General features: G+C 44.8%; 2 protein-coding genes across 3 annotated transcripts in view; one reads left to right on the plus strand and one right to left on the minus strand.

Moving 5' to 3' along the window:
• Positions 1-5,412: 5,412 nt before the first annotated feature.
• Positions 5,413-8,793, minus strand: Rpl7 (ribosomal protein L7). 2 transcript variants are annotated; one of them, XM_085835747.1, is made up of 7 exons: positions 8,550-8,793; positions 7,698-7,875; positions 7,341-7,507; positions 6,881-7,018; positions 6,678-6,787; positions 5,915-6,124; positions 5,413-5,477 (listed from the first exon to the last, which is right to left on the minus strand). In XM_085835747.1, the coding sequence occupies exons 1-6, from the start codon at positions 8,561-8,563 to the stop codon at positions 5,916-5,918; spliced, it is 816 nt and encodes a 271-aa protein (XP_085691873.1). In that variant the 5' UTR covers positions 8,564-8,793; the 3' UTR covers positions 5,413-5,477; position 5,915. The 2 variants fall into 2 exon arrangements, with proteins under 2 accessions (XP_085691873.1, XP_085691878.1); XM_085835752.1 differs by having other exon boundaries at positions 5,908-6,124.
• Positions 8,794-9,489: 696 nt separating this feature from the next.
• Rdh10 (retinol dehydrogenase 10) overlaps positions 9,490-21,903 on the plus strand; it is a 28,542-nt gene continuing 16,128 nt past the window's right edge. Inside the window, exons 1-2 of the mRNA XM_021170724.3 lie at positions 9,490-10,468; positions 11,923-12,158. Of these exons, the coding sequence (XP_021026383.1) occupies positions 10,180-10,468; positions 11,923-12,158 (525 nt within the window). The 5' untranslated portion in view covers positions 9,490-10,179. The remainder of the gene's footprint in view (positions 10,469-11,922; positions 12,159-21,903) is intronic.

Raw genomic sequence — 21,903 nt, forward strand, 5'->3', positions numbered from 1 at the left:
ACCCCCACCTCAGGCTAAAGTCTTTTCGTGTGTGTGTGTGTGTGTGTGTGTGTGTGTGTGTGTGTGTGTGTGTGTCACACATGAGCATATGTCAGAGAGCAAGTACGTTTGATCAGAGAACAACCTCGGCTGTTATCCACTTATTTGAGACAAGGTCTATGTCATTTACTGACTGTCTGTACTAGACTAGTTAGCCTCCAAGCTTCTGTGGACTCTGCTAAATCTGTCTCTTACCCCTGTAAGAACAAAGAGATTGCAGACTTAGTCTATCATGCACAGCTTTTACGTGGGTACTTGGGCTTCCAGGCCTCATAGTCGAGCAGCAGGTAATTAACTCACTGAGCCATCTCTGGAACACAAGTCTTTATCCACACATTGCAGCCAGAAGAAACAACAAAGGGCAAACGTGAAAATAATGCACATAAAAAAACATGGCAAACTCATTTACCTAGACTTTTAACAGAATGGAAAATTAAATTCTTCTAGTCAGAAAAGGTTTTCCTCATTTACAAACACAAATGATTCTATGTAAAAGGCAAAGGGTACCTAATACCTCCCACATACAGTGTCTAACCATCCTAACAATTACTCACAAGTCACACTTGATGACAACTCAGCATGCCTCAAGGTCAGCCTGGGTTGCACTTTTTATTTTTTTAACTAAGTTAGAGATGGTAAGATGGCTCATTAGGTAGAAGCCTTTTCCAAAGCCTCATGACCTGAGTTCCATCCATCAATGATGCCACATGATGACAGGAAAGGAATCCCAGGGGTTTTCCTCTGCCCTCTCTCTACAGGCACACTGTTGCATGTGAACACACACACACAAAATAAATACAATATTTTAAAACAGTAAATTGGGTGGTGGGGGGCAGCAAATGGTTAAAAATGCATTAGATGCAGGCTTGATGATCTGAGTCCCATTCCTAGAGTCGTAATAAGGTGAAAGAAAAGAACTAACACCACATGACTGTCCTCTTGCTTCTACATATCCATCCATGCACACATACACACTTCAACACTCACATACACACACGTGATCTACACACACACATGTGTAACACAATAAAGTTTAAAAAATTAACTAATTTAATGGAAAACTATTAAAATGAAGAAGTTCATAATTATTTCATCTTGTGTCTTAGAGACTGTATTAATAGAAATCTCTACCTCTAACTTTCTTTGTAAAAAGTTTCCAATTTACTGCTGGGCGGTAGTGGGGCACGCCTTTAATCCCAGCACTTGGGAGGCAGAGGCAGGTGGATTTCTGAGTTCGAGGTCAGCCTGGTCTACAAAGTGAGTTCCAGGACAGCCAGGCTACACAGAAAAACCCTGTCTCTAAAAACCAACCAACCAAACAAAAATTTCTAACTTACTTTTCTAATTTACATCACATATTCCTGAAACATATGTGCACCTCTGTCATACACACACACACATATATATATATATATAGTCAGTCTATGCACATGTATACACAGATCCTTACTTCATGTTCCACCTCTGTGGTGGTTTGAATATGCTTGACTATGGGCACTACTCAAGCTACAAGTAGAGTATCTGTAGCAATGCCAACTCTGAGATTGTAAGTAAGCCCTGATTAAATGTTTTGTTTATAAGAGTTGCCTTGGAGCCAGGCGTGGTGACACATGCCTTTAATCCCAGCATTTACGAGGTAGAGACAGCCAGATTTCTGAGTTTGAGGCCAGCCTGGTTTACAGAGTGAGTTCCAGGACAGCCAGGGCTACAGAGAAACCCTGTCTCGAAAAAAAAAAAAAAAAAAAAGAGCTGCCTTGGTCATGGTGTCTCTTCACAGCAATACAACCCAAACTGAGACCACCTCTTATTCCTCCACCTCCACCAATAAAGACAGCTACTAGAGGAGTCTTGGAATTTTAAACGCTACTGTTTTAAAGGGTAGATTCATTGGATTGTCAGCAGGCACTGAGAGCTTAATGCTGTGGTCACGAACAGGTCTCAAGGAGGCAGTACCAAGTAGACTGATCCAGCAGGGGCTGGCAATCTGAGAACACCGGGGTGCTGCTTTTAAGGGAAAACCAGAAGCATTCAGGACTGTGGGGTATCTTGAATCTGTTTGGGAAAGACCATGAACCAGGGTAGAAGATAGGTGAGGAAAGGCTGGCGCTTTGGGGCTGGATATCAGGATTGGAAATGGCTTGTTTTTCCTTGGCAAAAAGGAAATTTGGGGCAGACACTGGTAACTGGACTTATGACTACTTCATTCAGCTTTACAATTTTTTTTTTTTTTTTTTTTTGGTTTTGCGAGGCAGTGTTTCTCTGTGTAGCCTGGCTGTCCTGGAACTCAGAAATCCGCCTGCCTCTGCCTCCCGAGTGCTGGGATTAAAGGCGTGCAGCACCACGCCTGGCGATTTTTTAAAGAGAGATTATCTGGTGTTCACTTGAAGATTTAGAATGTTTCCACAAAGCTGTCTTGATTTTTCACATGTATTAACAAAGTTTGTTTTAAAATAAAAGCAAACCACATCTCTGTGTGCACATGTACATCTGTGAGTGTCAGATGAAAACTTTCAGGAGTTGCACTGAGTTCTGAATTAGTTTTTAAGAGATCAAATACGAACAATTTTGTTTCCTTTTGCGTACAAGTCTTATTAGTGTTTCTACTGCCGTGATAAGCACACTGACCAAAAGCAAGCTGAGAAGGAAAGGGATTACTTCAGGCAGGAGGGACTGATGCAGAACTTATGGAGGTTGCTGCTTCCTGACTTATTCAGCCTTTTAAAATAGATATAAACCATTAAGGACCAAGTGCCCTAGGAGTGGCACTGCCCACAACGAGCTAGGCACTCCACATCTATCCACAGGCTTGCCCACAAGCCAGTCTGGTTGGGGGAGGGGTATTTCTAAATTTGAGGATCCCTGTTTTTAAAATGCCTAGTGTCTATTTGGCAAACTTAACCAGGGCATAATTTTTTACTTAAAATAACTTCCTTTACTGACTGGTAATCTATTAAAAGCTTTGTCAGTTAAAAAATTTACAGAAAAGGTCTGTGTGTGAAATGGTTACAATGCACCAAGAACTTTAATGCTACTTTAAGAATTAAGCCTTACACTGAGTAGCTAGGAAGAGCAACAAAATTTCAGATATGAGTAATGCTTCAAAGTTATTTTAAGTTGTATTATGATCTAGGCTTGGATAGAGGGTACCCAAGTGCTTCAGACTCAAAATTAACAACTGACAAGGTAGTTTGAAAGTAAAGGTCAGTGTCCCTTGTAAATTTTCCATGCTCCAAATCCTGGAGCCTGTGTGAACATACAGAAAGAGATCGAAGATGTGTTTAAGGATACTGAGCTATCATCTTAGTGTATTCCAGTGGCCCAATGTCACGAGATCTTAAGGAAAGTAGGGTCCAGATGAAATGGCTCAGTAAAGGGGCTTGCCATCAACTGGGACCTTCCTTCATAAATACAAAGTAAAAGCAATTTTACGTGTGTGGGTGGTATGCCTGTCCATGTACCATATACATGCTTGGTATTCTCCTAGAGGTCCCAAGATTGGGAGTTACAGATTGTGAGCTGCCATATGGACAACACTGGGAGTTAAACATCTTCTGGAAGAGCAGCTAGTACTTCTAGCCAGAGTCAACTCTTTTGTCTCCTTGGGTTTTTAAATTAAAACACAGTTTTCATTTTATAGGCAACTGGTTTCCCTCAGAGGATAATAGGTAGGTCTGAAACTTTGACATGACCCAGTGAGGCCAATGCTGGGCTTCTGGTTTCTGCCTGTAGACAAGCAGAAGCTATTTTCTATTTTTCAGTGTTAGACTAGCCAATTTTGTCTTCAAGCTACAAGTAGAGTATCTGTAGCAATGCCAATTTTCTGCAGAGAACGTAGCCATTCTTCTTCCCATGCACTCTTTCCTACCCATGCTTATCTTACTCCAAGACTTCATAGTTAAGTCCATGGACTCAAAAGTACACTGCTATGACGGTAGGTGGTTTTATGAAATAAAAACAACTTGGCTGCAAATGGTGGCACACACCTAGGACAGCACTTAGAAAGCTTCAAAGCAAGTCTGGACAAGTATTCCAGGACCTTGTCAAAAACATACACCCCCCAGCACTGATAAGGGCCACCAAGTTGTTTGATTTTAATTTCTTTGAGGCAGTACTGACCCATCACTATTCCCCCCAAACCTGGAAAGTTCCAGCAGCTGGGATATGCCTATACTTCAAGGAAGTAGACACGCAAAGACAGACACTCTTTGGCAGATGCTTTAGGGATGGAGAGTTTACTGCTCTTACCGAGGACTCAAGTTCAGTCTTCAACTACCATGTTGCTCAGTCAACCTTTAACTCCACTCACAAGCACAGATGAACATGCGTACACTTTCTTGTCTTTAGACAATATCTCACCATGCAGCACGGAATTCAGAGGTTCATCTGCAATGCTGAGATTAAAGGGGCACAGCACCACATCCAGCTTAATGTATTTAATGAGGTATCTAGATTCCTCTCCAGAACTCAGAGACTCAATCTGATATTATCTAGGACCATCAACAATAGAAATTAATTCATAACCTGACAAGAACTTTTCACCAACAGTACCCAAGTCATTTACTTGACATTGCATTAACAACTTTACCTGTGTTCATGTAGGTAACTTAACTAAATGCAGCGGGTAACAAAAACATGCTCAAGTGCAAGGAAGGACTTTTTATGAAGGGATTTAGTGGGACAAGACAGGAAGACATGTTTAAAACAAAAAAACTCCCCCGGAGGGGGTGGTACACACCTTTAATCCTAGCACTTGGGAGAAGCAGGCGGATTTCTGAGTTCAAGGCCAGCCTGGTCTACAAAGTGAGTTCCAGGACAGCCAGGGCTACACAGAGAATCCCCCCCAAAACCCCAAGCTTTTAGGTTTTGGTCCATCTCACTCCAACTGCCTAAGATGCTAAGAAGTACTTATGTATTTAAAATTTAAAAAGTACTTTTAACTCATGACATAAGGGCTCAGCAAGTCTCAATGCCCACATGGTATCTCACAACAATCAGTAACCCCAGTTGCATTAATTAACATGTGGTACATAGTCACATGCAGGCAAGACATCCAAACACATGAAAAAAAGGATGCATTCATGTGTAGGCCAACAAGTCCATGCCTGAAACACGGAACTGCAGCAGCAAATGTCTACAATGTCTTTTACAATTTCCTAGAAATCATAAATGCTTATCTAGTTTGACACACTCAGCATAGCTTATATATATATATGTCATATATATATTTTATATAACTTCTCAGAGAAAAGCCTTTAACAAATTTTCTTTTAAAAACCATAAACTGGAACGTTGTACATCATAGACTGAACACTCCAGGATTAGCCACTACAGTGGTAAGCAGGGCAGAGGCAGGCCAACAAAGACTCCAACACATTTCAATTTGCCAAGCTGTGACTGTTTATTAACCGACCAGATTACAAAAATACCATGGGTGACACCTGAAAGGGAAAAACAAACAAGTTAGAGACCATCTTCCAAGTCACACATCAGCATCCCCACCCCCCTCCCGTAAAGGAGCACGCTTCCATTAAAGAACATTTCTCCAAAGTAAAACATAACCACTGGTCGGGCGTGGGGGGGGGGGGGGGCGCACACACGCCTTTAATCCCAGCACTTGGAAGACAGAGGCAGGCGGATGAGTTCAAGGCCAGCCTGGTCTACAAAGTGAGTTCCAAAGACAGCCAGGGCTATACAGACAAACCCTGTCTCGAAAAAAAAAAAAAAACCCAAAACACTTAAGGACACACCCAATCTGCACTCAACAGAAAAGCCGTCAATCAAGGTTTTGAGTTCAAAGCTAGGTGAGTCTACACATAGTTTTGCAATTGCCAGAAATATAGAGATTCTGTCTCAAAAAACAACACTTACTTCTTACCTTAGTTCATCCGTCTAATAAGCCTGTTTATCTGGTCTTCCCTGTTGCCAGCATCTCCACCTTCTACAAAGTGAGTTGTCTTTTTCTTCATTCCACCTCGTGGGGAAGATAATTTGAAGGGCCACAGGAAGTTATTTGCTTCCTTGAAGCGTTTCCCAACTGTATAGATCTCATGAATTAGATCCTCCATGCAGATGATGCCAAACTTACCTGAAAAAAATTTGAGTTCAAGATCAACTTTTTAAAAGTATTCCAAACACAATTATGGGCAGAACCATCAAACAAAGACAAGCCAGGTGTGGTAGCATATGCCTTTAATCTATCAGGTGGGAGCCAGATGAAGGCTATCTGACTTACAGAGAAATCTTGTCTCAAAATTAAGGATGCAGAGCCTTTAAGGATGTATGTGAAAATTTGTCCGAAGTGAAGCCAGGCTGGGAGAAATGGCTCAGGAGAGGGAAGTGCTTGCTGCTTAAGAATGACTGGAGTTCAGATTCAATGACCCAAGCTCCAACCTAAAGGCCTGCTTGTAATCCCAGCATATAAACAGAAGGGACAGTCAGCTAGGCTGGAATGCAACTCTGGGTTCTGGGGAGAACCTAGCCACCATGTGGTGGGGTCATCAAGGAAGACACATGACATTTGGACCACCACCCACACGCATACAAAATAAAAGTAAAAAAAAAAAAATAAATTTAAAGTCTGGCCAGAAAACATGACCTTGGACTAGTATCAATCCCTCCCTGAAAAAACCATTACCTACCAAGAGACCGAGCAATCAAGGAATTATCTGTCAAGGCGATCCGCTTCTTGTTGATTTTGCCGTAGCCGCGCTTGTAGATGAGCTCGTTTACTGACTTCAGGTTGGGGTACCTGCACCAGGAAGACCAGGTTAAGTTAGAATACAGCCCAAGTGTCTAACATCCATCTTATCATAAAAGCCAACCCACTAGACAGAAAACTCACCCCCATGCAATGTATGGTTCCACAATCCGAAGCATGTTAATTGAAGCCTTGTTGAGCTTAACAAAGGTGCCATTGAAGATCTGTCGAAGACGAAGGAGCTGCAGAACCTTACGAACCTTTGGGCTTACTCCATTGATACTGCCAGAGGAAAAATAGATCCATACAGCTTTTACCACTGAGTCACCACATAGCATGTGTATGTAAGTCTCAACACGCTATCACTACTAGCCTGCCTTCTCTTATATTGATTCCTGTTATATCATAAAAGATAACTGAATGATACTAACTAAAGTGTTTTTTAAGCTCTTAGACAACTACAGGACACTGAAATGCAGTCAGAGCAGGCAGCTTAGGCACAGGTTTCACAAACAAGCCCCCGCCCCTGTAATTCTCGGTCCCCTTCCTAAGGGCAGCCATAATACAGTCATTGCTGCCAGAACACGATGCAAAGTGAACTCACCCTCGGATTCTGATGACAAAGGCCAGCTTTGGTTCTGCGGGCACATAGAAGTTCCCAGCTTTCCTTGCCATCCTGGCCATGCGAATCTCAGTGCGGTACATCTGCCTGTACTCCTTGTGATAATGCTTTGCCTTCTCATAGATGAGCTTCCTCCTTGCCTTTCGAAGCTGAAAAACCAATGGCCAGTTAGTCATAATTCTTGGCTCTGCAACAGAGCACAGCATCAGTTTTATAAAACTGTCCTGCCTCCACGGATTACTTGAGAATATCAAAGCAGGAAGATCTCTCTTCAATCTTACTCCACTCTCAGTCCTAATAAGCTCCCTGGCCCACTGAAGACCTCCAAAGTTTACTTACTGTCTTCAGGGCAAACTTCTTCCTCAGGCGCTTCACCTTCAACTCTGCGAAATTCCTTCGCTTTTTCTTAAGGGTTTCTGGCACAGCGGGAACCTTTTTCTTGAGAGTTTTTGGCCCAGCAGCAGGAACCTTTTTCTTCAGGGTTCCTGGAACAGTGGCAACCTTCTTTTTCTTCTCTCTGTTGTTAGTAGAGAATTACTAGTAGGTCAAAAAACTCCCTGGTGATGTATCACACACACTAGGTGCTCAGAACTAGGTTAGAACTGTCACCCACTCAAACCGGCAGCATCTCCGTCCTTCCCGAAAGCCCTACTGGCGATGCAGAGTTCATGCCCACAACCTTCACCTCACACACACACCTCACAGGTAAACACATACGATATTAAAGAGATTTATGCTTAACCCCGGCCACCAGTCCTGGCCTGTAAATTGTTACAAGTTGGTAAGTCACACTAAAAAATTGTACTGCACACTTTTAGGGTTCCAGGACTCACTGACCCTCGACCAAGTCTCAAGCTCCATATGCAGGAGGCTGCCGGTAAGCAGCCGGCTAAGATAGCTTTAGCTACGAAGGATCTCGCCCCATGACTCCGCGGAATACATTCTACCGAAGAATGGACCTCCGCCCAAGTAGCCGGATCCGCAGTCTGCCCTCACTTTGCTCCTGGTACTGCCAAGGCCTCCGCGCGGAGGCCACCCGCACTCCCTCCTAGGACCGACCACACGGCGTCACAAACACCCAGACAGGCAGGCAGTGGTTCCAGGCTACACTCAGATACAGGAAAAGTGAGACAAAATGCCTCTAGTTTGGGGGATGGAGAAGGATTCTGGGGATGAGAAGAATTGACTTACGGAACAGCCTCCATGGTTCCAGCCGGAAAAGAAGAGAGAAGGGTGGCGCATGCGCACTGTCTCCTTAAAGGTCTGAGGGCGCGAAGCCCCACGCCTTATAGCTGTCCTGAGATAAGCCGGAAAATAATCTAGAATTGAGATTTTTGCACTTTGCTGGCGCAAAATTAACAGCTTGGTTTAGTCACGGCCAGACAACTTTATGGTAAAACTCATCGGAAAACAAATGCACTGAATACATTTTTTTAAACGAATAGAGTGGGGACACCTCGTCAGCTCTGGGCTTAATTTCCTCAGGTTGCGTTGACAACCCTAGGGTCCAGCTCTGCGGAATTCGTTGGACCCAAAAGGCATGTTCAAGGATGTGAACTACAAGTCCCAGCATGCATCACTGCATAACCCGCGGGGCTGGAGGGCGACGTTGACCGACACTCTGGGCAGCCTTCGCGGCGGTGATTCCCATTAGGCTCACTAGAGTATGCGGCTTCAGGTCCTCAGCGGCTAGCTGAGCTAGGAAATCACTGTCGGTCACCTCCTCGGGCTCTCTGCGGCCCGTGGCCACACAGCCCTGCTCCCCCACCTCGGCTGCGCTGCCGAGGTCCTCTTTCGCCCGACTGTCGGGCTGTCTTCCGCAGCGCCTGATCATCGGCCGCCAAGTCCACAGTCCCTCGGTTGGCGAAAGCAGCGAGACCGGGAAGAGTGATGACCCGAAGGTCCGAGGAGGATGGGGGGGTTCGCTGCTGGGGGACCCGGCAGGCGCAAGCCACGGCGACCCACAGCAGGGGGCGTGAGCCGCGAAGAGTGGCGCGACGAGGGCGGGAGCCTTCGGCCGCGGTCGTGGAAGAGGGGCTGCCCCGCGCGGTGGGGCGGCCGGCGGGAGGGCGAGCGGGGAGGGGAGGCTGGGCCGGGGGCGGGGTGCGACCGGGGGCGGGGAGGGCCGAGCTGAGGGAGGGCCGATGCCACTGCAGCGGCCGGCGCTTCCCGGCGGTGGGTTATATAGCGGGGAGTGTGGAGCTACCTCAGAGCCGGCTGGGAACGCTCCGACGCTGCGGGGCCCGGTGCCCGAGTGACAGCGGCGCGAGTGCAGGGCAGGGGACCCGAGTCGCGCTGGCAGCTCGAGCGGTTGGCAGCCCTCGCGTGCGCCCCGCAAGTCGGCCCTTCCCGGCGCTGCCCGCACCCTCCCGCAACTTGAGTCAAGTTGACAACTCCCGCGTCCCGACGCATCCGCCCGGCGCACCCCTGTCCTAGGAAGACGGGGAGCCGCTGCAGCAGCGCCGGGGACGTTCGGGCGGCGGCGGCTTGGCCATGAGGGCAGCGCGCGTCGCCTAAGTCGCGGCTGTCACCGCCGCTGCAGCGGGACTGGACGGCCGGACGCTGTGGGACAAACAGGCGGCCGCCAGCAGGAGGCGCCGAGCCGGGAGCAGCGGCAGGCACAGCCCGTGGCCACTGCGCCGAGCCCGGGCGGAACTGGCCCCGCGCAATTCAGCCCCGCAGCACCTCGGGGGCGGACTCCGGGCTCAGCCTTCGCGTCCGGATCGCGGTGACAAGCGCCTCCGGGGCCAGGAGCTGGGCTGTCTGGCGCAGGGAGAGTGAGGACACGGTGCTGGGCTGCTGCGGGACCCGGGGCGTCGCGATGAACATCGTAGTGGAGTTCTTCGTGGTCACTTTCAAAGTGCTGTGGGCGTTCGTGCTGGCCGCGGCGCGCTGGCTGGTGCGGCCCAAGGAGAAGAGCGTGGCCGGCCAGGTGTGCCTCATCACGGGCGCGGGCAGCGGCCTGGGCCGCCTCTTTGCTCTCGAGTTCGCCCGGCGCCGGGCGCTGCTGGTTCTCTGGGACATCAACACGCAGAGCAATGAGGAGACCGCAGGCATGGTTCGCCACATCTACCGGGACCTGGAGGCGGCCGACGCTGCTGCTCTGCAAGGTAATGCCTGTGTATTGTTGAGTCAAACATCTCCCCAGCCCGGAGGGTCTCCACTGCCTAGTGTCATGGGCAGCCTCGCTCTCCCGGAAAGGAACACCCCGCTGGTCTTCTGGAAGGCGAGTGGAATTTGCCCCTTGATAAGAGAGCACGGTTTTCTGCGTTAGAAGACCGAAAGCGTGCAAAACATAGGAGATCCTGTTTCTTCGGTCCCAAGCGAGATTCCCTAAACTCTGCGAGTAGTGTAAGACAGGGGGAACTTGCTACCACAGGCTTGGGTCCAAAAGTAATTTCTCAGTCTGATTTGCATGTGGCATGCTGGGAAGATAGAGAGTCTGGAGAAGTTGTTTCCACAGTGGACTGAAACAGTTATCTGTTTCTGTGAGGTCTGAGCTGCTTAGACTTGGGCTTTCACTATAACTTTAGCTCCTGGAAAATAATTACATTGTTTCCCCAGCCTTAAGTAAGTGCTTTAGTTACCAACCCTGAGTAAATATGCGTGCTTCCCTTCCTCTTGAGAACGTGCCCCCACCCCCGGCCTTTTGCAAAATTTCTCTCATGGTTTGGAGGCACCCCAATCTACATCTTATGTGTTTTAACAATTAGTTTGCGTCTGAAACTTTTTTAAAGCCTAAGTAGAGATCATGACCCACCATAGATACTATTCTAGGAAAACTGGTAGCTAGATTGACTTGGGCTCCATTCTCCCGTATACCTGTCATTTGTTACCAAACTTACCAGAAGCTGTGTTTTTTATGTAAGGTTCAAAATGTTACATTTTCAAAGCTAGTGTGGAGAGGCAACAAATTTGGGCATTTGTGCTCCCTGCCCAATCTTAAAAGCAATGCTTTAGAGATTTTGATGTCGATGCTGTTTGGACTCTAATGTGGTACACTTGCATATTATTAACCTCTAAACTTCATCTGTGAGATTAATTCTTAGGGGAATCAGTTTAAAAATAAACCAGTGGCCTGCATTCTTTCATTAGAAACTGCTCATTCATTGCTTGGCTTTGCATGAGTTTAGATTGTTGCTTACAGTTTGGATTTGTCAGCCTTAAAGTGAATTTTTGTTTTGAGAGCAGAGCTCTCTCTGGCCACCGGCTTCCTCCCCGCCCCCATCTGCAATGTGTGTTATTCTCTGGGCTGAGATCAGTTCTTTGCAGGTGTCTAGCTCCAGCAAGTTGATCCCATGTGGTCTACTTGTATTGGACTTGCCACAATTACATGACTTTCCCCTAAGCAAGGTTGTCCAGTAAATTGCTGTAATTCCCAAAGACTTTCAGGGGAGGAAGGCAGCTGTAAGCTGAATTATTGGCAGGCATTACAGTGTTAGAAATTTGAAGCTCACTGTAGTATTTTGCTTTGTATGATTTCTCTCCTACTGGCTGCCTTGTGGCTCACTTTGTGCAACCCTTCTTTCTTGTATTCTCCCCTCCTCCGGACTTGTGAGGACAGCTGGAAAAGGTGAGGAGGAGACCCTGCCCCCGTGTAACTTGCAGGTTTTTACCTACACTTGTGACGTGGGAAAGAGAGAGAATGTCTACCTGACAGCTGAAAGGGTCCGCAAGGAGGTTGGCGAGGTCTCGGTCCTGGTCAATAATGCTGGTGTGGTTTCTGGACATCACCTTCTGGAATGTCCTGATGAGCTCATTGAAAGAACCATGATGGTCAACTGCCACGCACACTTCTGGGTAAATATAAACATCTTTGTTTTTGTTCCCTGGACCCTCCTCAATGAAAAGGCTGGGAAGAGAAGCACGTGCCAGCATGGAAGCCATCTCAGTCCTCTGCATGAGATGCCTGTCTAATGAGCTGTCCCCACATGCTGGGTTACAGTGTCTGATGAGAATTTTAAACTGCTCCCCTTTTGGTATTTCTTAAGAAGGCAGAAATTGACTATGGGAACTAGTTTGAAAGATTGCTGTAAAAATAACAAGAGGGAGTATAAACCCTAGTTTTGTTTATTTAGCTTTCTGTTGAGTTTATAAAACCCTGGTTCTTATGAATTCGTAAAGTCAGGGGTTAGGCTTCCAAACTACTGCTCAGCCACATTTTAGAAAGTCCTAGACATTCTGAGATCAGCATTTGTGGTTCACTGGAGTGATTGGGCCACCCTGGCAGCTACTTACCATCCACCAGCCATCCACACTGTTCAGATGGTGGGTATCTCAGAACTTTGTAGGCTTACCCAGTATCTCTGGAATGAGGAGTCATCTTGAAAGGACAGGGGACTTAGGAGGCCTGGCGAGCCATGAACTATGCAAAAGGCAAACTATGTTTGCCTTTAGCTCTTGGAGCTCCTGCAGCATCCAGGGGTAGGGAGGGTTGTCTGTTCGCAGAGGGCTACCATAACACCAGCGTTTTATTTAGCTAGATTGTCAGTCAAGGTAGACGTGAGTTTCCCCTTTCATTCTGTGCATGCAGTGTTGAGCCATTTTATACTTTTTCCTTTTTATTATTTTCCCTTTACTTATATAGACAGAAAAGTAATCCAGTAAAAGGGATAGGGAGTACTGGGGTAGCTCATTGGCAGAGTGCTAACCGAATATGTGCATGCCTTGGGTTACATTCCTAGCACCAAGGGGCAGAGGAAGAGAAGGTAGAGGATAGGATTATACTCCCACAGGCAGAGACATCCTCTCATAGAAGTAAACAAAGAACTGTTTCTCCTAAATAGGTCACATTAAACCTCATTAATTTTTAAGCAACTGCTTAAAAACTTAATCTGGCTTTGGAAGTGTTCAGACGTTGCTTATCCAGTATCAGGCCTCTTCTCTCGTCCTGGGTGAAGCTTATCCTAATGTTTTATTTGGAAATGCAAGCTTTATATAGTTTATTTCCAAGCTTCTAGAAATAAACATATGAATAAGCTGAGGTCTCTCGTCGAGGCTTTTTTTTTTTTTTTTTTTTTTAATGAATAAGATCACCATACACAGGAGGGATGAGCACACGTGTGTACTCCGTGTGCGGTGGATGAATGTGAGCAACAGACAAGCTTTATGCTGCTGCAAGAACAGTCATTACATGTCACAGCCAACAGAATGGACCTGGCAGGATAACTTGTCAACAATACTATATGTTTATAATTCTGAATAATAGGTCTGGCCCTTGCTTGGGCTAGAGGTGGCCACACACACCCTTAACCTCAGTACTCAGGAAACAGAGGCAGCTGTATCTGTATGAGTCAAGGTTAGTCTGGTAACACAGTGAATTCCAGGACTACAATAGCAGGACCCTGTCTCCAAAACAAACAAGTCTCAGGTAGAGTATCAATTCCATTTTTGAGATGTGGTTGAGCTGCCACGTTGATTCTAGTTGACTTGTCAGTCTTAAAAACCTATGCAACCATTAGAAGGTTAGTACGAGCCAGAGACACTGATTTTTATTTCCTCAATAACCTTTGTCTGAGATGGTGCGAGGTTTCCTAACTATAAACTTTTACCCTCACTAAGTTCCCTCAAGATTCACCATCTTGACTGTTCTCTGCAAAATTATTTTGATAACTTATAAAAATGTAAATATATCCAGGTTTTTAAAAAAATCTATTTTTATGTATATGAGTACACTGTAGTTGTCTTCAGACACTCCAGAAGAGGGCATCAGATCCCATTACAGATGGTTGTGAGCCACCCATGTGGTTGCTGGGAATTGAACTCAGGACCTCTGAAAGAACAGTCAGTGTTCTTAACCACTGAGCCATCTCTCTAGCCCCTATATCCAGGTTTTTATAAAGAAGCCATACAGCCTTCAGTTCAGCACCATGGAACAGTAGCAAATCTTCTCTAGACATTCTATGAAATAAGTGCTGATTTAGAGTGTTAAGAAAGGAAATCTACAGCCTCCTGTGAGTGGATGCAGGTTGTACAAGTTCGTCGTTGGGTCTTTTCCTAACATAAGGAAGGACTTGCATCAATTCTTACTCTGGATCATGGACCAAGGGTGAGCTGCACCTTCCTACCCTCCTCACTGAGCTTTGAGAAGTTGCTTAACCACACAATTTAGGGAGTTCTTGGAAGCCTGGTTCCTAATGACATCACTTTGTATTAAACTATGGGAGGCTCCTGAATTCTCCAGCTGTTTTTCCCCTAAGCATCTAAACTTAAGATTTTATTTTCAATATTGAGTCAGAAAATTCATTTTAGCATTGGAATTTCTGACTTCTTGCCAAGACTTAAGAAACCTTTGGAGAAGTTGAGAGTTAGCAACTAGAACATAAAAGGCTGTTTTTCCTCTTTAAGGTGGTTGCTATAGGGTTGGCAGTATTGCTGAGCACCACTCCAATTCACCTTCCCTTCTCGTGTTTCTTAGTTGAAAATGCTAGTGGTATGTTTTCAAAGATGTGTTGCCTTGGCTTCCACCATTGTTTCAGAAGAAAATGACCAGTGTGTCTTTTGACTGTGCCTGGTGGGGAAGAGAAGTTACCCTAGTTAAATCGTGGATCCACTGAGCAGAGAATGCATTCAACTATTTGGACAGGTCATCTTGAGACAGACTTTTAAGTAGCAGTCAGTGTCTGTTTTCATAGAATAACAACGTGAGTGTTGATCCTGACTCAGAGTTCAAGTCCTGTTTATTTATCGTGAACTAGAATAGCATGCGACTTCCACTTTGGAGGTGCCATGCAGGCTCCAGCTACTGCTTTTATGCCCCCCCTCTTACTGCCCAGAATTCCCTCTTCCTTCCTTCCCTCCTTCTCCTTTAAGGTCTATTTCAAGATGGTGATGTAAGCTTCCCTCCCCACCCCTGCCTTTACTGATATTCTTGAATTTGGGAACTGTAAGGAGCCTTAGAACTGTCTTATTCAACACCCTGTCTTCTGGTTCCTGCACATGCTAGGTAAACCCTTTACTCCTAAGCTACACCACAGCCTCAACCCTTACTTTCCAATGTAGCTGCAGCTAAATGAATGATATAAAACTTTTTGTTGTTTTTTCCATTTCCACTAACTTTTTGTGGCATATTTTGTCCTTTGGTGCATAGGAAGTGCTTTGGGGGATAACTACATAGCAAAGTTGATGACAAACTGTCTGGTGGCAGTTTGTTATACCTGAACTCCTCCACACAGACAACACATACACACACCACACACACACACAACAAAACAACAACAACACACACACATACACACACCCCTGGAGCTGTATTCTTAGTTAATAAATATTTGATCAGATGTAATGTGCTTCTGCTTAAATATTTAGAAGATAACCTATTCAGCAAGCACTAATTTGGGTCCTTGCTGTGAATTCTGGATAGGGAAATATCATGCTGGACTAACTCAAGCTGTCAAGACTTCAAGTCAGAGTTGGCTTCCATTCATTATTTGTGTCTCCCTTTGTTTACTACCCTCTTGTCCTGCCCCTTGTGTACTCACCTTTCCTTAGTGCACTGTGCCTGCTACTTGGTGTAAGGCTCAGGCTTTTAAAAGAGAGCTGTTGTAGGCCACTGTGAATTAGACTCAGACCGAATGCAGGGCAGCCATCATTCATGTTCCCTGTGACTCAGGCCTCCAGAAGAGAACCTGTATTTGCAGTGGTTTGTGTCCTTCTGAGCCAAGTGCACTTGGCAGACTTGGAAGGCTTTTTGGCTGCCTGTCATATTTGGCAAAGTCTCCTGGTCAGCATTGACATTAACTTTTAGAGTCCTTTTGTGCCTAACAGATCTTGCAGGAACCTTCTCCTGGTCGATAGTCAGGAAGTGAATAATGCAGGGTAGGCTTTAGTGGAACCAGACCCCCGAGGACAAGTGCACATTTGCATGGAAGTCATGGTCTCAGCAAGAGGCCAGAACCTGAAAACACCCCTCTATTCCACCAGGTGACACAGAAGCAGGCCTGCATACCACAGAAGCAGGCCTGCATAGGGCGACTGCACTCTCATACTTGCCCAAAATACTTAACTTAGCTTTACTTACTGTTTGTCTGGAGCAGGAGTAGAATCTGTTTGTTCCTGAGCCAGAGTTTATCTGTAGGTTCTTTTTGGCCAATGGACTGTGTTTGGCTTTCATCAAAATGGCAAACTGATCCCTGATTACTCAAAAGAAGAAAGCAAAGGTGTTCACCCCAGGCCTTTTATGTGCAGAAGGAATTTTCCATGGTAAAGGACTAAATCTGTCAGATAGCTAGTCAGTAATTTACTTCTATTGATATGGTAGTCAGACAAGATAATTGGTAGTTAATTAATAGACCACTTAACTTAAAAGGTTTCACAGTTTTAAAATACTAATTACTGAATTCAGCATTTATCTATATCCAAACGTCTAAAGTCTATTTAGTTAAAATCCATCCAAGAAAAGTAAAAGCCCACCAGCTAGACCAGAATAAGGCAGCACTTAAAGACATTAGCGTGCAACCATGGTACCTAATATCTCAAGAATAGTCCCTGATCATTAACATTCTGAGTTCTTATAAGATTTACTGGTTTTCGATCTTACATATGTATTCCTGTATTCTCAGACTAGAGAAATATAGTTTAGCTTAAATTCTCTTAGGCTTAGAATTTAAATTTTTTTATTTCTACAGTACTCATAAAATTTTTTGTCTAATGCTTTCCTCTCTGTACTATAATATTACAGAACTCTAGATCCTTTATGTAATACTGCTTTCCTGTTTTAGGATAGCTGCTGAAAATGTGGAGTTTGTAGCGTGTTTTTGACAAAGTGTGCCAGCACTGGCTCTCTGCCTCCGTGCACATTCTATGTGTAAGAGTGTGTGAGCATAGGAGCACTGGCTAAGGGTGGAGGCTGAGCATCGGTCAGAGCTGACACACCTTGTCAGATTCTGTGGTAGTTGAAAACTGATGAAACATCTCTCTAGATTGGCAACTGCTTGGAGACATATGGGACTGGACTGTGTACACGGAAAGAGATCACATGCTCAATGAAACTTGAATTTCTATATATGAAACATTACCTGTGGGGCCCAAATCTATTGCTCTTGAACGTCACAATTTACAACATGATATAATGTACTTCGAATCAGTGGTGTAAACAAGGAACAAGATGCTATGTCATACATAAAAAATGTCACTTCATCTTTAATGAATGTGTGCTAACATGTGCCTGGTTGTCAGACTCGTTTAGGAAGCACTAGGTAGCATGTGCCTTAAATTCTCAATTGTCTGGGCAGTTAGCAGTGCTCCTTCCGGAGCCTGGTGCAGAGGGAAGCCTGTATTATCACAGAATGTGCCCTTGACTACCTCCTTGAAATGCAAGGGAATCCACCCTTCCACCACCTTAGCTCTCTGGCTCCTTGGTGTTCATACCATTCTCCCTGTGCCTCTATCTAACTGGGTGATCTGCTTCAATTGCCTAACTGTGATTCTAGGTCATTTGCAAACTTGTGCTGCTCTCTTAGCTGCTGACCTCTTCTCCTGTTACACTGATACTAAGATAACTCCCTCTTTTTTAAACCACTGGCTGAGTCACCAAGCTTGGCAGCAGTTGTCTCTCCTGTGCTCATTCACTGGTCACCAAGTTCTTTTCAGACAAATCTGTACTTCCTCTGTCATTATCTCTCACCTGGACTCTAATGAGCCTCTGGACTTCTTTCCCTATGTCTATTCTTTGCTGCCCAAACCATGGTTATCTAACTAGTATTGAGTTTGAAATGTGCCTACTTAAAATCTTGTGTGACCATATTGCTCACAGTCAGAAATCAGAGGTTATTTGCATGGTGTCTTGAACCTTACAAAACCGATTTCTACCTATCTTCCCAGTTTAGTACCTATTATGTCCTCTGGTATGGTCTCAACCTCAGTTGGACTAGACACCTCACTACCCTGAGAGAGCCTGTAGCAATGTTTCCTAGAAATGTTTCTGCTACTTGAGAAGAAATTGCTTTATTGGGAGACAACTATATATACACACACACACACACATTATATATATCTCCAATATGGTAGCTCATGCCTATAACCCAAACATGTAGGAGGCTGAGTGAGCACTGTCATGGGTTAGATGCCAGTCTGAGCTGCAGAGTGATTCCTTGTCGTCTCAGAGGTAGGCAGACACACCATGATTGTGTAAGAGAAACAGACTCCAGATGTTTCCACATGGGCCAAATAGTGTCTTTCTCTATAAGGATGACAGGCCCTGATGGACAGTCCCCGGTTCTTGGTTCAAGGAATGACCTTGTTGTTTGCTCATGGAGTGACTTGTACTATTTATCTCAATTTCTTGAAGCAAAGTTGATATTTGTTTTCTTTCTCTGGGAATTTCTATACCCAGGGCTTTATTCATTATCTGTCCAAATAGGCATGTCCGTGGAGCATTCTTTAGCACATGCGAATGCTAACTAACACTAAGTAGCTTTTCCTAAAGGCTGAATGGAGAGTGCCCAGTCCATTGCAGGACTGGCCGGCCCCTGGGGCAGGGAGAAGAGCTACAAATGTTGTAGTTAAACATTCAGCTGCCCACATCCTCTCAGTTTATTCTTTCCCTTAAATTTGTTGCTCCGATTGTCTGGGAGCCGTTCAAGATCTTTGACGAATTCCAGAGGATTGATTCAGTGACCTTAGTGAACTAAGTTAGTGACAGAAAATTACTTGGAAGTACTTTTGATAACCTTCCTTGAGAATTGGAAGAATTTTAAGGAGGAATCCTTTTTATTTAAGGCTTTTCTTGGGATAAGGAATATTAGTAATCACAGAGTCACCTAAGTTTCTGCTTCAGTTCTTTCAGAAACTAAAATGACTGCTGGAGAGCGAGTGAGCGAGCAAGCAAGGCAAGCAGCAGGTTTGCCTGTGCTCAGATCCATGCTCTGGTTGAGCGTGCAGAGGACGGGCCTCACTAATTTCCTTGCTTGCTTTCCTTCTGTCTAATGATAAGTAGTGGGCAGGGGACTGGTGCACAGAGCCATGCCTCAAGAAAGTCCATCTGATTGGAAGTCCTGAGAAACAAGAGCACCTCTCCATAGAAATGTGCAAGTTCCACACTGACCATGTGATGAAGTCAAAACACAGGCAAAATGATTGTATAAATTACCTTTGTATGTGTGCTTAGTACGAAAACCTTAAATTAACTGTTTAATCTTCGATCCCATCCCCAAGACACTTCAATCTGCATCTGCAAATATGGAAAACTTCTAAATCCTTCTGGTGGTGTGAGGCATTTTGGATTGGAAACAACCTATACCCAAGATGTTTTTAGACGCCCCCCCAAACTGTACTTTGCTTAAGTTCCACTAGGGGGTGTCATGGCAGGGCAGATTTATGTCTTATTTCCTATAAACATAACAGATTTTCCCTAGGAGAAAGGACCCTTTGTTACTAATCTTTAGAGTATGGCAGAAAAAAAAAAAATGTAACAACGGTCTGGAGTAGGGGTCCACTGCCTGCCTCACTGGAGGAGTTAAGTCCAATGTCTGGGCCTGTAATGCCCAGATTTAGACTGAAATGTGTTCATCTCATTTAGTTTAATTAGTGATTTCTTATCTCAAGGTAATGCAGTAAGTTAGTTCTTCAAAGTCTTGCCCTTCTCACTTCTATCAGCCCACATAGAAGCTCCTTTCAGACTGAGCCTTTCACAACAGTGTAATTAGAAAATAGCTCAAGGATGGATGCCTGGCTCTCTCTCTCTCTGGACATATGAAGTAGGTAGGTAGCATGAGAAAATGTCCCCATGTTTCCACTTAACCCTGCTGGTAGAGCATGGCCTCAGGGCTCAGTCACACTGCTCATGACATACCTGGCCGACCAGTCAGTGACCCGGATCTCTGAGTTTATGCAGGCATTCACATCCCCCACTAAGAGAAGGCTCTCCTACACTGGAATGCTGGCCTGCTTTACTTGATGAGCATGGCCTGATTGTGAAGCCCTTCCCTCCTTTTCATGACATTAATAAGTTCTCTCAAAACCCAAGTTCACACCTGGAGAGTCCCATTGTCCTAAAAGCTCTGAAACTAAAATTGCAAGGACAGGGGAAAGTGAGTCTCTGGTAATGATCCCAGAAGTGCCAGCCCTGGACTGAAGGCTGCCATGAGATTAACAAGAAAGAGCAGTTACTGGGGAGCGCTGAGTGCCCCCGGCCTCCCTTAGTGCGCATGCGCATTCCCATTTGCAAACAAAACCCTACTTGGTGTGTGAAGCTTTTTCCAAGATCACACAAATGGAGTTTTGCTGCTTGCCGAAAATGTGAATTTCTTGCTTTTCCTTCAAATACTGTAGTACTGGCATTTTTGAATATTAATGAAGTTTGGCTTCTTAGTGTTATTCTAAGCAATGAGGCTCAAAATAACACTTCCCAAATCAGTGTAACTGGGAAAATATTTGTAGTGTAAGTTACATAAACACGTGGGTATTTTGAGGACAAGTGAAACTTACAATTCAAAGCCTTGGTTTTCCCACTTGCAAGTTGTAATTAGCATACTGCCCCCTACTGATTTCTCAAGGACTTTTAAATGGGATGCTTCTGAGTGCTCACGGGAAGAAACCTGAAGGATACAGTCAGTTGTTTTAAATACTTCTGTATGGACTTGTAGCAAAGTATTTTTAAACCTGGATTCAAGCATTTTGGTTCGTATTTAAAAGTTGTTTTCAGTTCTCAGGCCTAAAGGACTGAAGAAAATAATTAGAAAAGAGGCACTGCTGTGAAGTGTTTCTGCTGTCCCAGCATCCTCTGGGATTTGGAGACTGTGAAACAACTGCTCAGCAGCCTAGCCACAGGCTTCCTCTGGTGTTCCCATTACTGGATTTTAACCCAGAGTATGGGCTGGTGCTGTATGGAGGGCAGGGAGGAATTGCAGCTATACATAGTTAGAACCAAGAACTTGAAGAAAGAAACAAGAAGAAACCCAGCCAAAAATAAATAGCACTCAACCAAAACAGCCTACAGATATATCCGTAATGAACCTCTGTCCGTTCCCTAGCCTTTCTATATGGCATATAAACTAGCAGTTTTCACAAACACTGATCTTCCAATTGAGTCTTGCCACAACTTTGAGTTAAGTAGCACCATTATCCCTTCATTGGTGGATAAAGCAGCAGTCTTAGGTATCATGAGACTTCCTTCAGGTCTTATACAAGGAAGGCAGGTGGTAGGACCCAGAACCTCAGTTGAGAGCGTGTGAAGTAGCTACCCCAACTAAATGTTCAAAGCTCTCGTACAGGAAGTAGATTTTCCTATGACTCACTTACAGTTTTTGCCCTGTGGTATAATGTAAAAATCTTCAAATGGGATTTTTTCCCCTTAATTAGCATGGTAAATTTAGTAATAATTAACCCTAGCTAATATCCTTAGAAAGTTTGCTCTATAAATTAGACATGCATATAAAATCCAAGCTTGAAGAATCAATGTCGGCATCTGGAATTGTATTCTAGAGTCTGACTCTAGGCCTTTCTTTGCATTTCTGTGATTTCCCATGGTCTATAGTGGAGGTGGCCAACATCCTGGAGAGTCAGTATGGTTGCATCCTTCATCACCCAGCTTCAGTCCTTCACTTCC

The sequence above is a fragment of the Mus caroli genome, unplaced genomic scaffold, assembly GCF_978045245.1.
Source record: "Mus caroli unplaced genomic scaffold, Mus_caroli_1 scaffold_1, whole genome shotgun sequence".
NCBI lineage: Eukaryota > Metazoa > Chordata > Mammalia > Rodentia > Muridae > Mus > Mus caroli.

What these genes read in the sequence shown, in the direction of transcription:
- Rpl7 (XM_085835747.1), bottom strand. An exon ending in GAACCATACATTGCATGGGG is followed by an intron (nt 6,788 to 6,880) that starts GTGAGTTTTCTG and finishes TTCCTGGTGCAG; the next exon opens with GTACCCCAACCTGAAGTCAG. An exon ending in CTTGATTGCTCGGTCTCTTG is followed by an intron (nt 6,125 to 6,677) that starts GTAGGTAATGGT and finishes AATTTTTTTCAG; the next exon opens with GTAAGTTTGGCATCATCTGC.